The sequence below is a fragment of the Pristiophorus japonicus genome, chromosome 17 (genome assembly GCF_044704955.1).
Source record: "Pristiophorus japonicus isolate sPriJap1 chromosome 17, sPriJap1.hap1, whole genome shotgun sequence".
Classification (NCBI taxonomy): domain Eukaryota; kingdom Metazoa; phylum Chordata; class Chondrichthyes; family Pristiophoridae; genus Pristiophorus; species Pristiophorus japonicus.
This window is the reverse complement of record NC_091993.1, coordinates 10,598,468-10,615,511: the sequence shown is the minus strand read 5'-3', so window position 1 is coordinate 10,615,511 and position 17,044 is coordinate 10,598,468. Positions and strand designations below refer to the sequence as shown.

Below are 17,044 nucleotides of genomic sequence, written 5' to 3'. Positions count from 1 at the left end.
CATCACGACATTATTCAACCGCGCCATGATCCACAAGCAGTGGATAAGGTGCCACATAAAAGGTTACTGCACAAGATAAACATTCACAGGGTTGGGGGTAATATATTAGCATGGATAGAGGATTGGCTAACTAACAGAAAACAGAGAGTCGGGATAAATGGGTCATTTTCCGGTTGGCAAACAGTGACTCGTGGGGTGCCGCAGGGATCAGTGCTGGGTCCTCAACTATTTACAATCTATATTAATGACTTGGATGAAGGGACCGAGTGTAATGTAGACAAGTTTGCTGCTGATACAAAGATGGGTGGGAAAGCAAATTGTGAGGAGGATACAAAAAATCTGCAAAGAGATATAGACAGGCGAAGTGAGTGGGCAAAAATCTGGCAGATGGAGTATAATGCGGGAAAATGTGCGGTTATCCACTTTGGCAGCAATAATAGAAAAGCAAATTACAATTTAAATGGAGAAAAATTACGAAGTGTTGCAGTACAGAGACAACTGGGGGTCCTTGTGCATGAAACACAAAAAGTTAGTATGCAGGTACAGCAAATAATCAGAAAGGCAAAAGGAATGTTGGCCTTTATTGCAAGGGGGATAGAGTAGAAAAGCAGAGAAGTCCTGCTATAACTGTGTAGGGTACTGGTAAGGCCACACCTGGAGTACTGCGTACAGTTTTGGTCTCCGTATTTAAGGAAGGATATACTTGCATTGGAGGCTGTTCAGAGAAGGTTCACTAGGTTGATTCCGGCGATGAGGGGGGGTTGACTTATGAAGATAGTTGGAGTAGGTTGGGCCTATACACATTGGAGCTTAGAAGAATGGGAGGTGATCTTATTGAAACAAAAGATACTAAGGGGACTTGAAAAAGTAGAGAGAGAGAGGATGTTTCCACTCTTGGGGGAATCTAGAACTAGGGGGCATAGTTTAAGAATAAGGGGCCGCCCATTTAGAGCTGAGATGAGGAGGAATTTGTTCTTAGGGTTGTAAATCTATGGAATTCTCTACCCCAGAGAGCTGTGGAGGCTGGGTCTTTGAATGTATTTAAGGCACAGCTTGACAGATTTCAGAGCAATAAGGGAGTAAAGGGTTATGGGGAGCAGACAGGGAAGTGGAGCTGAGTCCATGATCAGATCAGCCATGATCTTATTGATCAGAGTCGGCTCGAGGGGCCAAATGGCCTACTCCTGCTCCTATTTCTTATGTTCTTATGTTCAGTACACCACCACATGAATAAAGCAAACTTTTTTTTTAAACAAGGTACAACATTTGATTTTTCAGCAAAAATGCAAATTTATTTTAAAAAATTACAATTTCTTGAACCTTGATTTTGGCTTTCCATATGGTTTGCAACCTACTTGTTATGTAGTTAAAAAAAATAGTTGAATCCTTAGCTTTATGCAAGCAATAAGCACTGAATATATCCATTTTGGTGCTTCAAGCATTTAGCAAGATAATCTCTTTGAAAAACTGAAGGAGTCGTGTGTTTTGGACTGCTGTAGACCCAAACCACCTGCCCTCGAACATGGACACCAGCGCCGTATCTTTTTAGCATATATATTTTTTATGTGAAAGTCTGGTTACTTCATCCACTTATCATACATTCAAATATTAATGATCAACTAACAGGCTAACTTTACAAAGCACTGGCTCAATGTTCATTGATTTTTAGTTTAATTTCAAAGTATACACAGGCAAACTTATCCAACTTCACAACAATATTCTAAACCTCAAATTGCAGGGGTTTTAATATATTTGTTAAAAATGTTCATTGAAAAATGAATATATGAATGCTATCTTGACCACAAAAATAAGCAATCCTCAAGTGAATGTTAATGATAGTTAAGGAATATTAGCAGGTTTTAGTCATAGCTAGGTCTATTTCTTTTTCAATTATATTTCTTAGCTCCAGTCTGAAGCAGTCTAGCCAGATTAGAAAAACAGTTCAGTACCAGTAGGTTCGTTCAAGGAATAAAGTCTTAAATGAGTAATCAATAGGAACGAACAGAAATTAGGTTGATTACAATCCTCTCCAGTGTTTTGTCTTGGACAAGATTCTATTAAATCCTTTGTACTAACCTGCATGGCTTCAAGACTCAACTAATGTGCTAAGTATTGATTTATTTGTGGAAAAGGGCCCAAGGCAAAAAAGGAATGCAAAGTAAGAAATTGACAAATATCTGATTCTGCACCGACATTGGTAACAAAAAAATTCTTAACTGAGCGACTAAAACATCTGTAAAATCACAATGCTTCCAGGCAATCTCTTGAAATTTTAATTATAATCTTTGACGCTAAAATGTCTTTTAGACTGAGGAGATAATGACAGTCATCCATCAACTGCATCTTGTCAGAGTAATCAGACTAATCTAGCTCACTGGAGAAAAAGACAGCAACCTGGGGTACTGAGTAGTGAATCACTGCAACACAATAAACAGATGCAAAATAACTGACATTCAAGCTTTGCATTGTCCATGATTTACACCAACACATGGAAACAATGCTAACAAGCAACAGACAAGAATCAAGTCTGGAATCTTGTACTGCTGTCTAAGTTTACATGGTGACTACCGGCACGCCGACTGGTGGCCGAGCCTACCCATCATCCCGCCCTTCGCATGCGTATCTGATGTTGTGGCCGCGCATGTGCCTAGCCGCAGCATGTATCCTCCTTGTTGTCAGTCGTTTTCTATCAGCTTGCTGTTTGCCTGGAGAAGGCCAGGAGCTCGGAACAGGGAGGGCAGGGAGGAAGAGGGGGGACCGGAAAGGGGGAGAGGGGGGGGGGGGAAGGGGAAGAGAAGGGACCCGAGGGGGTGGGAGAAGGAGCACCTGGAGGGCTGGGGGGCGGGGGCGAAGGAAGGGAAGAGAAAGAGAACCTGAGGTGGTGGTGGGGGTGGAAGGAAGAGAGGGGAGCGGTGGGTAAGGTTCGGAGCATATGAGGGGGGCACAGCGAGAACAACGGGGACATGATCCAGGTCGAAGGGGCAGGGGAGGGAAGATGAGGGGGAGAACGCGATTCAGATGGGAAGACGGATTCTCCCCCCCCCCCCCCCTGCCCGTTAGACCTGGCTCACGTTCTTCCCACCCCCTTTACACTTGCGTCCTCCCTCTCCTCTCCCTCAGACCTGAAACACGCTCTTGACCATGAATGAACGGCAGTGAGTTGATTTTGCATGTGTTGCAGGTGACATCATTGTAATGTCTGACTGTAAGGTGACTGAGCTCCACACATTCGAGCCAATAAACTTGCTAACAATCTGTGACCCACACACAATGCCTCAGTCATCACAGCTCTCTCCCAGAGTGTTTAGTTTGACCAAGTGAGCAGCGACAGTGTGGTTACTTCAGGGTTTCGGTTGACCAGTGATATCATCCTGCGTATGAGCCGAGCCACTCGATGAGGTCATTATCGGTGCATGCTAAAAATCTATGGCTCTGCTGGTGATGTCACTTGCAATAACGTCACCCTCATCTGTTCTCAGTGAATGAAATCCGCCTCACTAAACCAATCTTTCAGCTCAAGCTAAGTAAATTAGTCAATACTGCGGATGTCAAATTCAGCCTCAGAATAATGGCTACAGCACCTCGCATGATCTTCACCCGTTCATGGGGTCACAGTTTTGAAAGGGCCCACAAGTCAAGTTGAACTGAGCACTGGTGGACATCTGAGTGGTGTGCAGGTGCTGCCTGATGCACCATTGCTGAATCCTATCTCTCTGCTGATTCAAAAACAAAATACTGCAGATGCTGGAAATCGGTTATAAAATCCTGGAAACACTCAGAGGATCAGAATTTACAGAAAGAGAAACAAGAGTTAACATTTCACGTTCCGATGAAAGGTCATCCACCTGGAACGTTAACTCTGCTTCTCTCTCCACCGCTGCTGCCTGACTTGCTGAGCATTTCCAACATTTGTTCAATCACTGAACTGATGACTGGGAGGAGGTTGAGGGGGCAGGCCGTATGTGGCCATGTTAGAGCTATCTTGCTTTTCTTGGTGACCCTCTATATTAACAGGTGGATGCCACTGTCACGGCTACACTGGAGCTGCTTGGTTCCGGGAGCGGAAAACTCTGCTGCAGGGGTCTTCTACACCTTACCTGGGTTTTTGTTGTGTCCAGTGCACTGGGCCACTTCCCTATTGCATGTGGAGTGAACTAGAGGAAATAATCTTTCACTATTTTACAAAAAAAGGAGGGATAAACCCATCAACTACAGATCAATCAGCCTAATATTACTGATGGGGAAAATATTAGACAATAATCGGGACAAAATTAACTGGCATTTGGAAAAGTATGAGCTAATAATTGAAAGTCAACACCATGTGTGAAAGACAAATCGTGTTCAACTAACTCGATCGAGCTCTTTGATGAAATATCAGAGAGGGTGGATCAGGGTAGTGCAGTTGATGTTGTGTATACGGACTTTCAAAAGGTGTTTGATAAAATATCACAATCGACTGGTTAGCAAATTAAAGCCCATGGGATTTTATGGCTGCATGGATACAAAATTGGCTAAGGGGCAGAAAGCAGAGAGTAGTGGTGAACGGTTGTTTTTCAGACGAGAGGGGCGTGTGCACCGGTAGCCCCACACCCCCGGCCCGCACCCCCCGCCCCCTACCATTGCTCTCTTTGATGGAATATTCTCCGCTTGCCTGGAGGGGTGCAGCACAAACAACACGAAAGAATCTTCCACCCTCAATGAACTTGAGCTCATCCAAAACTCTGCTGCATCTATCCTAACTCTCAGCAAGCCCCATTCACCCACCATCTACATGCTCATTGACCTACATCGGCTAATGGTCCACCTCGATTTAAAAATTCAAATCCACATGTTGAAATCCCTCCATGGTCTCATCCCTTCCCCCCCGAACTCGGCAGAGCGAGCTCTGGGCGGCCCCCGAACTCGGCCCTGAATTTTCCATTCATCTCGCTAATTAGTAAATCAACTTAAAAAAATATCATAGTAATAATGAGGACATCATCAAAACCACAGCTCCAAGCTAGGATGTGCAGCTAACTTCTTAAAATGTCACAGACTACAGTATAGATTACTTGACGTGTTAGTTACTGTCATAATGTGCTACCATTTAGCAATGCAAGTGCATATTTCCAACATATAACTGTTCCAGCAAGACCTTCACCCGCCTGTGACCTGTCACTGAATCAGTAAACAGTGCTGTTAAATTGTCTATTGCACAATTAAGACCAATTTTCTTTTCCTTATGGTCTTGAGCACAAAATTTAAAGCAATAATTAATCTTAAGTACAGTTCGCTTGAAAGACATTTTCTTTTAAAAACACATTAATTACAATTTATCAAAGATAAATCTTTTTCATGAAGTACTCGATAAACTTTTCAGGGTGAAAAACAGGGAATGGTGCCTAGACCAGTGTGCAATTTTCTTCACGATGGTCTTTCAAGCTGGTAGTACAATGGCAGTAATTTTAGTATGATTGGCACTTTGATGAAAAATGGGGTGCCCCTTCTAAAGTACATTGTAGTATATGTAAATTGAATATTAATTAAAACCTGCAGGTTTGGTTTCTTGTGCACAATTAATGCGATTTCTATAGTACACTGCCACATTGAGTCCAAGGTACAGGTTGAACCTTCCTTATCAGGCACCCTTGGGGCCTGGCCTGTGCCGAATAAGGGATTTTGCCGGATAAAGGGTAAAGGGTCAGCCCGAGGTGGGGGGTGGGAAGGTGGTCGGTGCACCGGGCGGGCCGTGAAGTGTCAGCGGGCCCCAGCGAGCTGAGTGTTGGCGGGTCCCAAGATCGGGTGGAGATCAGCCGTGTTCGTCGCATGCGCCCCTGGCCACTAGAATCATGCCGGACGAGGGGTGGTGCCGGATAAGGGAGTTCCAGATAAGGGAGTTCCAACCTGTATTATAATGCTTAGCTGAAAACACGCAATATGGTTTTTATTTCCAAGTGCCAGACCGAGTTTGTGATTAGCAATTTGAAAGCAAGTCAGCAGACAGGAGCAGCATCCTCCAATCAGACACTGAAGAATCAGTCCCAGCAGATTGGAAAACTGCAAATGTAATGCCCCTATTTAAAAAAGGAGGCAAACAAAAAGCAGGAAACCATAGGCCAGTTAGCCTAAAATCTGTGGTTGGGAAAATATTGGAGTTCATTATTAAAGAAGCAATAGCAAGACATTTGGAAAAGCAAAATTCAGTCAGGCAGAGTCAGCATAGATTTATGAAGGGGAAGTCATGTTTGACAAATTTGCTGGAGTTCTGTGAGGATGTAACGAACAGGGTGGATAAAGGGGAACCAGTGGATATGGTGTATTTGGACTTCCAGAAGGCATTTGACAAGGTGCCACATAAAAGGTTACTGCACAAGATAAAAGTTCACAGGGTTGGGGGTAATATATTAGCATGGATAGCGGATTGGCTAACTAACAGAGAACAGAGAGTCAGGATAAATGGTTCATTCTCTGATTGGCAATCAGTAACTAGTAGGGTGCCGCAGGGATCAGTGCTGGGACCCCAACTACCGTATATACTCGCGTATCCTACGATCTCACGTATCATGTGACCCCTAAATTTTCGTCCCCAAAACATGATTTTATCATATATCTCATGCATCATGCGAGTCACTTTTGTGAGATACCAGATGCCACTAGGCTAGGCTTTCAAACAAGTTTAACAAGTACCCAACACGTAACAAGTACCCTAACACATAACAACGATCGAATACAGACCTTAACAACCGAATCATGAAACATCGAGTGGATTCTGCTATGAAAGCTGTTCACGAATCGAACACCGATATAGCAATCATTCCAGCTGACTTGGCTAGCGTCGTTCAGCCACAGCCTCTACTGTGTTTGCGGGTAAAAGAAGCATGGGCTGAGATAGATGGAGCCTCTAATAATGCAGCAAACTTCAGAGGGAGTTGTGGGTGGCGATCTCTAGACCACAGCAAAGATACAGTACAAGTGACAATAGAGGCTGCAATCCAGCCCAGGAGATACCTGCCGAGATTCAGCGTGGATACGGTCTGCTTAACAGCCTAACAGCCTAATCTTGGCCAGCACTTCACACCCGCAAATTTTGTATCTCGCGTATCATGCGACCCCCCAAATTTAGGTTACAATTTAGGTCTTCAAAAATCGCATGATACGCGAGTATATACGGTATTTACAATCTATATTAACGACTTAGAAGAAGGGACTGAGTGTAACGTAGTCAAGTTTGCTGATGATACAAAGGTGGGAGGAAAAGCAATGTGTGAGGAGGACACAAAAAAACCTGCAAAAGGACATAGACAGGCTAAGTGAGTGGGCAAAAATTTGGCAGATGGAGTATAATGTTGGAAAGTGTGAGGTCATGTACTTTGTCAGGAAAAAAAATCAAAAGAGAAAGTTATTATTTAAATGGAGAAAGACCGCAAAGTACTGCAGTACAACGGGACCTGGGGGTACTTGTGCATGAAACACAAAAGGATAGTATGCAGCCACAGCAAGTGATCAGGAAGGCCAATGGAATCGGCCTTTATTGCAAAGGAGATGGAGTATAAAAACAGGGAAGTCTTGCTATAGCTATACAGGGTATTGGTGAGGCCACACCTGGAATACTGCGTGCAATTTTGGTTTCCATATTTACGAAAGGATATACTTGCTTTGGAGGCAGTTCACTAGGTTGATTCCAGAGATGAGGGGGTTGACTTATGAGGAAAGGTTGAGTAGGTTGGGCCTCTACTCATTGGAATTCAGAAGAATGAGAGGTGATCTTATCAAAACATATAAGATTATGAGGGGGCTTGGCAAGGTGGATGCAGAGAGGATGTTTCCACTGGTGGGGGAGACTCGAACTAGAGGGCATGATCTTAGAATAAGAGGCCGCCCATTTAAAACAGAGATGAGGAGAAATTTCTTCTGAGGGTTGTAAATCTGTGGAATTTGCTGTCTCAGGGAGCTGTGGAAACTGGGACATTGAATAAATTTAAGACAGAAATAGACAGTTTCTTAAACGATAAGGGGATAGGGGGTTATGGGGAGCGGACAGGGAAGTGGAGCTGAGTCCATGATCTGATCAGCCATGATCTTACTGAATGGCGGAGCAGGCTCGAGGGGCCATATGGCTACTCCTGCTCCTATTTCTTATGTTCTTATGAACCTTACAAGTTGAAAATATTTTCAGATGAATCAGGATAATATTTGCTGTTATATTGTTAGTGCTAACAACCAATTAAAGCAACCTAACTATATGAAGAGTTGCAATAAGTGGATATTTCTGTGAAGTTGTGCTGCATCATCTGCAGTCTATCGAAGCTCTGGTTCAGAATCAAAATTTGACATTCTCGTCTATTAGAAATATTTAGGAAGAATCCAAAAGGTAGCAAAGTCTAACTTAGTGCCTATTGATAAAATCTAAATGCCACTAAATATCAACAGCAGTGCTCTGGTAGAATGGTATTAACTCCATCATGGGCTGTCAAAATCCATGCTCTCTTTGGTAGATCTAAGCAATGTTTGGTGAAAGTTTGAGGACTGCTGTTCACAGTTCTGGATATTAGAACACAAGGTTGGTATAGATGTTGTCCAAACAGATATTTAAGAGGAAATTCCCTTTCTGCTATACAATAATCATGTAGTTACACTCGGGCCTCCCGAGTGTAGTTAGCTCCTGATATGTAGGTCATCATGCAGTTAGCGACAACACCAAATTAAACTTGACAGTCAGAAGGAACTTTCTGAACATCTTTTTCCATTGATTTCTAGGACACAGAACCACAATGAAAAACTATCCACAATCTCACTCAGAGGTTAGGGTTAGGGTTAGGGTTAGGGTTAGGGTTAGGGTTAGGGTTAGGGTTAGGGTTAGGGTTAGGGTTAGGGTTAGGGTTAGGGTTAGGGTTAGGGTTAGGGTTAGGGTTAGGGTTAGGGTTAGGGTTAGGGTTAGGGGTGAGAAGTGGAGAAGTTCATACAGATGCAGGTGAAGACACATTGTTGGAAAAATTTAATCTGCAATCAAAGTTTATTCTGCAACTGGCTTTGCAGCTATACCTGCTGTAATAATGTTCAGAGAGATTTGGATCTTTTAAGTAACTGGCACAGCGGGTGGTTGATGCGATTCATTGTGGGCCATTATAAAATAAATCAGTATGAAAGCAAGCAACTAAACAGGTAGCTAAATCTATGAAGCTGTGTCTAGCACATGACTGCAACAAAGTACTAAGTCTCATTAACAGATGAACAGTGTACAAAATCAAACTTGGTTGCTGTGTTTATGATGTTGATTATACATCATCCAAAGTATGTATAGCACATTTATTATTGCAACCTTAATTGTGAAAAGTGAAGGAAATTGGGCAGGCTCTCTTTGGAAAAGAGGTTTTGAAATTTCCTGATTGAAATTTGAAAATTGTGAAAGAGATCCATAAAGTTGATCAAGGCAATTTGACCATTTTGACAAAAAAAAGGGGCAGAGGTTTAAAATTAGGATGTTAGGAGAAAAGGGAAGCCAGGTAGAATGTTTATACACAAAGTAATTGACTTGGGAAATAGGTTACCAAGAAGGGCATCTTCAACTACGAAAACCATCTGACATCACAAGCAGAATATGCTTTAATAAGAACTTCGCAGACCAAAAACAATTGCCTGTAACATCTGCTGTGTATTTGGGGGTGGAGCAAAGACAAGATGACCCTTACTCAATGGGGTCTCAGAGAGGGAGAGATGCAGTAACAAATGTTTTCCCATGGAATTGGTTTTTCACAACTGTATAAGCTAGGGTTACTACCGTCAGTTCTTCAAAATGAAATGGGTATCATAACTGCATTTGAGCATTTTGTACAAGTTAATCATTTCTAAGAGTTGGTATTACTACATAAATTACTGTAATCATTAGTTTATAGTTTAACACATTTCTAAGGTCTTTGCAGAATATATTTAAAACATTTCTACATGAAAAAATAAATCGTATTAATTCATCGAGTGACTTCGCAAAGCACTTCACAGCCAATGGATTACTTTTGAACTGTAGTAATTTCTGTGGGCAAACAAAAGATGCAATCATTCTGAACACTTTGAAGGCTTCACGGTAAAAGGTTTAACTTGAAACAAAACCTGTTTTAAATGCAACAGGCTAAAGATGCATCGTTAAAAACAAAGGGACAGTAACATTCCTATTTGTTAGCATACTGCACTCATAACTAGATTGCAGTTTCTTTACGTCAAGGCTCTTTCAGGCAAATCATCTGTACAAAGCTCACCACAGATATCCCTCGACATACTACTAGTGCAGCTTTTTGTAGCAGATCTAAGGAGTGGCACTACTGGTCGGGATATTTACAAACTGGGCAAGTCTTAACTTTCCGAGGATACTATGAATGTGAGGAGGAGGGAAGGAAGAGACAAAAATGCTTAAAGCATTCTGAGGATGCAGCATATATTTTCTCGCAGCTAAAATCCGAAGGGTGTGGATGAATTTAATTCTGGTGTGTACTCGGGAGTGAAAGCCCAACATACCTGTATAATGGAAGCACACGACCTTGGCAGTGGCAATGTGGCCAAGGTCTGACTGCAGATGGAATTTTTGATTTAGGAAAAGAGGAACAGGAGTGGGCCATTCAGCCCCTCTACTATTCTCCAGGCAATAAGAGATGCACACCAGTTTTGGGCCTAGAAGTCAGTGCAGATATTCTTCTCCTCATCAGTATTACTGAATTAATAAGTATCACTTCCATTTCCTACTTGCAAAATGCTATTAGTTGGCCTTTCAAATCCTGCAGTAGTATAAATGCAGCAGATATCTGCATCCATATTGTGCATACCAAACTATTTAAGCTATTGGTCAATGTTAAGCAACATTGGAATTTTTGTTTTAAAACCATATGTACACAATACGGATTTCTTCATGCCTAAATACATTAGGGTATCAATTATTCACTATAATGAAGAGAACCTCCCAACCCCAGCACATAATAAAAATATTGCCATACAATCAATATTCTACTGTTCACACTGCAGAAGAGGTACAAATCAGGACAATGTAAACAGTATTTTAAATTTCAAACACAATATGAATTAACAAAAGCTTTGCATTGGTCAAGCAAGAGGTGTGCGCGCACTAGGTCCGTGCAGCAGAGCAGGTCTCCAGTTGTCCTGGTTAATCCTTGCCACTGGACCAAGACCTAGCTCTGTCAAGCCCCCGTGATGGCTGGTGTGCAACGGCCACCACACGTTAAAAAAATCCACGCACAGGCATCTTCCACCCTTCAAGATTTAGTTTGGGATCTGGAATATTAGGTCCTTCATTGAAACACCTGTGAACTTTTTGACGTGGAAGCAAGTCATCCTCGATTCGAGGGACTGCCTATGATGATGATAATTTGTATTGTTAGTTGCATTCTTCAATGGTTTACTTAAAAGCTCCAATGCTGCTTTATATCAATAGCTTTACATTGAGAGCCTAAATAGAGTAGGTACAATATGGATACAGATATCTACTGTATTTGTATTGCTGCAGGATTTGATAGGCCAACTAATTAGTAGGATTTTGCAAGTAGGAAGTAGAAGACTTTGGACCTTTTAGATTCCTAAAATTGCATAAGTGATGTAAATAAAATTAAGCAGAAAGCTTGGTTAAAGTCTTGCATCAGATTACGGCTTCCTGCATGTCACCTGGACCAACACTCCTCTCCTTTTTAATCGACAGCCCACATTGCATGAAAATCTTCACTCAAACATAACTAAGGTTGCACAATGTAATCAATCATGGTAAATTTTGAAGCAGGGATCCCCATGCAGAAATACCCAGATCAGAAACCACCATAGCATATATACCACGATGCAAATTAGGATGGGATGGCAACTACAAAAATCTAGGCACAATACATTACACCTCTATGGCTGGTATAATATAATCTATAGCCCCCCTAACAGTAGCTATATTGTTGGACAGAGTATAAATCAAGAAATAATGGAGGCTTGTAAGAAATGTATGGCAATAATCATGGGCGATTTTAATCTTCATATGGATTGAACAAATCAAATTGGCCAAAGCAGCCTTGAGGAAGAGTTCACAGAGTGTATCTGGGATGGTTTCCTTGAACAGTACATTGTGGAAGCAACCAGGGAGGAGGCTATCTTAGATCTGGTACTGTAGAATGAGACAGGATTAATAAATGATCTCATAGTAAAGGATCCTCCAGGAAAGAGTGATCATAGCATGGTTGAATTTCAAATTCAGTTGGAGGGTAAGAAAGTTGGGTCTCAAACCAATGTCCTGATCTTAAATAATGGCAAGTACAAAGGTATGATGGCAGAGTTGGCTAAAGTGGACTGAGAACATAGAAACATAGAAAATAGGTGCAGGAGTAGGCCATTCAGCCCTTCGAGCCTGCACCGCCATTCAACGAGTTCATGGCTGAACATGCAACTTCAGTACCCCATTCCTGCTTTCTCGCCATACCCCTTGATTCCCCTAGTAGTAAGGACTTCATCTAACTCCTTTTTGAATATATTTAGTGAATTGGCCTCAACAACTTTCTGTGGTAGAGAATTCCACAGGTTCACCACTCTCTGGGTGAAGAAGTTTCTCCTCATCTCGGTCCTAAATGGCTTACCTCTTATCCTTAGACTGTGACCCCTGGTTCTGGACTTCCCCAACATTGGGAACATTCTTCCTGCATCTAACCTGTCCAAACCCGTCAGAATTTTAAACGTTTCTATGAGATCCCCTCTTATTCTTCTGAACTCCAGTGAATACAAGCCCAGTTGATCCAGTTTTTCTTGATATGTCAGTCCCGCCATCCCGGGAATCAGTCAATTAAAGTGTAAAATGGTTGATGCGCAATGGCAAACATTTAAGGAGATATTTCATAACTCTCAACAAAAATATATTCCAATGAGAAGGAAAGACTTTGAGAAGGGAGAAACATCCATGGCTAACTAGGGAAGTAAAGGATGGTATCAAATTGAAAACAATGGTATACAATGTAGCCAAGAGGATGGTAAATGTTTAAAAACCAGCAAAGGATCACTAAAAAAATAATGAGAGAGAAGATGGATTATGGAGTAAACTAGCAAGAAATATAAAAACAGATAGTAAGAGCTTCTACAGGTATATAAAAAGGAACAGGGTAGCTAAAGCTAGAGGATGAGACCGGGGAATAAATAATGGGGAACAGGGAAATGGCAGAGACTTTGAATAAATATTTTATATCGGTCTTCACGGTAGAAGACACTAAAAAATATCCCAATAATAGATAATCAAGGGGCTATAGGACAGGGGGAACTTAATACAATCACTAAAGAAAAAGTACTCGGTAAAATAATGGAACCAAAGGTGGACAAGTCTCCTGAACCTGATGGCCTGCATCCTCGGGTCTTAAAAGAAGTGACTGCAGATAGTGGATGCATTGGTTGCAATCTACCAAAATTCCCTGGAGTCTGGAGAGGTCCCAGCAGTGGGAAAACTGCAAATGTAAAGCTCCTATTTAAGAAAGGAGGGAGACAGAAAGCAGGAAACTATAGATGAGTTAGCCTAACATCTGTCGTTGGGAAAATGCTGGAGTCCATTTATTAAGGAAGCAGTAGCAGGACATTTGGAAAAGATAATAGTCAAGCAGAGTCAGCATAAGTTTTATGAAAGGGAAATCATGTTTGACAAATTTGCTGGAGTTCTTTGAAGATGTAATAGCAGAGTGGATAAGGGGGAACCAGTGGATGAGGTGTATTTGGATTTTCAAAAGGCATTCGATAAGATGCCACATAAGAGGTTACTGCACAAGATAAGAGCTCAGGGGGTTGGAGGTAATATATTAGCATGGATAGAGGATTGGCTAACTAACGGAAAACAAAGTTGGGATAAATGGGTCATTTGGCAAACTACAACTTGAGGGGTGCCACAGGGATCGGTGCCGGGGCCTCAACTATTTACAATCTATATTAATGACTTGGATGAAGGGACCGAGCGTAAAATAGCCAAGTTTGCTGATAATACAAAGATGGGTGGGAAAGCAAATTGTGAGGAGGACAAAAAATCTGCAAAGGGATATAGACAGGCTAAGTGAGTGGGCAAACATTTGGCAGATGGAGTATAATGTGGGACAGTGTGAGGTTAGCCACTTTGGCAGGAAAAATAAAAAAGCAAATTATTATTTAAATGGAGAGAGATTACAAAATGCTGCAGTACATGAGTGACCTGGGGGTCCTTGTGCATGAAACACAAACGTTAGTATGCAGGTACAGCAAGCAAACAGGAAGGCAAATGGAATGTTGGCCTTTATTGCAAGGGGGATAGAGTATAAAAGCAGGGAAGACCTGCTACAACTGTACAGGGTATTGGTGAGACCACACCTGGAGTACTGCGTACAGTTTTGGTCTCCTTATTTAAGGAGGGATAAACTTGCATTGGAGGTTGTTCAGAGAAGGTTCACTAGGTTGATTCCTGAGATGAAGGGACTGATTTATTAAGAAAGGTTGAGCAGGTTGTGCCTGTACTCATTTGAGCTTAGAAAAATATGAGAGATGATCTTATTGAAACATAAGATACTGAGGGGGGCTCGACAAGGTAGATGCAGAGAGGATGTTTCCACTCGTGGGGGAATCTAGAACTAGGGGACATAGTTTAAGAATAAGGGGTCACCCATTTAGAGCTGAGATAAAGAGGAATTTGTTCTGAGGGTTGTAAATCTATGGAATTCTCTGCCGCAGAGTACTGTGGAGGCTGGGTCTTTGAATATATTTAAGGTGGAGATAGACAGACTTTTGAACAATAAGGGAGTGAAGGGTTATGGGGAGCGGGTAAGGAAGTGGAGCTGAGCCCTGCATCAGAGCAGCCATGATCTTATTGAATGGCGGAGCAGGCTCGAGGGGCCAAATGGCCTACTCCTGCTCCTATTTCTTATGTTTTTAATATGCTCATCTATATGAAACTTTCACATGCATTGTAATCAGTTGAAGTACTTTTCATCAAAACAAGATGGTTTTAGTGCTGCAGAAAGCAGCAAACAAGTTTACATCTTAAAAATAACGTGAACCAGTGAAACTGAACTTGCATAAACCACCAAATGTCTATATGAAGGTTAGCATTTTTTGTCCGATCCACAGACAGGACCGAACTGGCCTAGAGTGTGAGCAGGTCAAAACAAAACCTCACATTCAGTTGCAAGTTATGGTTTTATTTAGCTTTCTTAAAACTATGCATTCTTCAGAACTACATAGAGTACTAATATTTGCAAGAACAAATACTGTCAAATTCACATCAGGAAAAGTGAAAACCATAAACCTACTTGACATACTGGTATCCCTGGATCTCTGCCGTATGGTGGAAGGGCTCCCCTCTCTGAAACTTTTCCTAGACACAAACAAAATCAAATTTAGGACTGCACGCAATTAGAATACAAGATCATCCTGCAGGTACAGATTAGGGAACAAACAATAAGTATCTTTCAGAGGTGCAAGAGTCCTTGATGCACAACAGAAGAATAATGATCCCCAAATGCAAACTTTATTTCACAGAATATATATATTTTTAAAATGTTGATTATCTAATGGTTGTATTTTGTACCAACATTCAATACTGTAGGGCTAATGCTTGAATATTGGATGAAATTTGCTCGGAATATTTAATTCAATTGAAGGCATTGCAAATTACATGTAACTTTGCAAAATCAAAGATTTAATCGCAATCCCTATCAAAAAAACTAGACAGATACTCAATGGACAACTAGAATTACATTTTATTTCGCTGATTTTGACTGAGATATTAGGCAAAATATACATTATATCTGTGGAAGAAGTGTAGTTGATGAACTGAGTTGCCTATACTTTCTGAAGTTCTCAGCTTAGTTCAGCCTTGCATCAAAAGATTCAGAGTATAGGATCAAGTAGCACTATGGTCTTGAACACGCAATAAAGGCTGGCACTTCAGTGCAGTGCTGAGGGAATACTGCATTGTTAGAAGTGCAATCATTTAAAAACATAAGAAATAGGAGCAAGAGTAGGCCATTCAGTCCCTTGAGGCTGCTCCATCATTCAATATCATGGCAATATCTCCACATCCACTGATTCCCTTACTATCCAAAAATCTATCAATCTCTGTCTTGAATATACTCAAAGACTGAGCCTTCAAAGCCCTCAGGGGTAGAGAATTCCAAATATTCACCACCCTCTGAGTGTGCTCCTCATCTCAGTCCTAAATAATAATAATAACTTTTATTTATATAGTGCCTTTAATGTATTAAAACGTCCCAAGGCACGTCACAACAATTTTACAACACATTCGATATTGACCACTGAGGGAAAGAGAGAAAAAGCAAGAGAAGGAAATGTAAAAAGAGGTTAAAGGCTTGGGTCCTAAGCAGCAGCCAAAATGCCCACACAGATAGAGACACAGGCGAAAAAAACTAAAAAAAGGAAATTCAAATTACATTGTAAATAATACAATGAGTATACAATAGCAACATCACTATAATAAAGATGAAGTATAATTAAACAATATTAAATATATACCATAATTATAAATTAAGTTAAAGAGAAAATCAGCAATTGAATCAAATTAAATCAGTTATTAGTTTTCTTTAAGATTCATTCCCTGTCCAGCGATTCAATTAATCTGGAAGAACCACTGTCCTCCATCCTTGTGATGTCATAATTTTATTACTTTTTACTTCTCATTTTGTCCTCTTGATAGGACCTGTAATAGCTCCAGGCTTGAGCTGCCTCCGTTGTCAGAGAGACGCCGATGTTTAAATTTCTTTCCAGCTGCTCCAGGCTCGCGCTGCCTCCGTTGTCAGGGAGACGCTGATGTTTGATGGCCAACACCTTATTCTGAAACTCTGATTCCTAGTTCTAGACTCCCCATTTCTAATGAGACATTAAACCAAAGCCCTGTATGTCTGCTCAGATTAATGCAAAAGTTCCCATAGCACTATTCAAAGAGCAGAGAGCTCGTCTAGTGCCCTGGTCAAAATTTCCTCCTCAATCAACAAAATGAATATCTGATGATTCATTCATTTACCATGTGTGGACCTTGCTCTGCACAGATTGGCTGTCATGCTTACCTACATAACAGTAACTT

General features: G+C 41.3%; 1 protein-coding gene across 5 annotated transcripts in view; it reads right to left on the bottom strand.

Annotated features, from left to right (window-relative positions):
* Nucleotides 1–17,044, bottom strand: part of tcf12 (transcription factor 12) — a 318,722-nt gene that overhangs the window by 127,144 nt on the left and 174,534 nt on the right. For all 5 annotated transcript variants that reach the window (XM_070858349.1, XM_070858348.1, XM_070858350.1 and 2 more), the window contains exon 6: nt 15,255–15,319. In XM_070858349.1, coding sequence (XP_070714450.1) covers nt 15,255–15,319 — 65 coding nt within the window. The remainder of the gene's footprint in view (nt 1–15,254; nt 15,320–17,044) is intronic.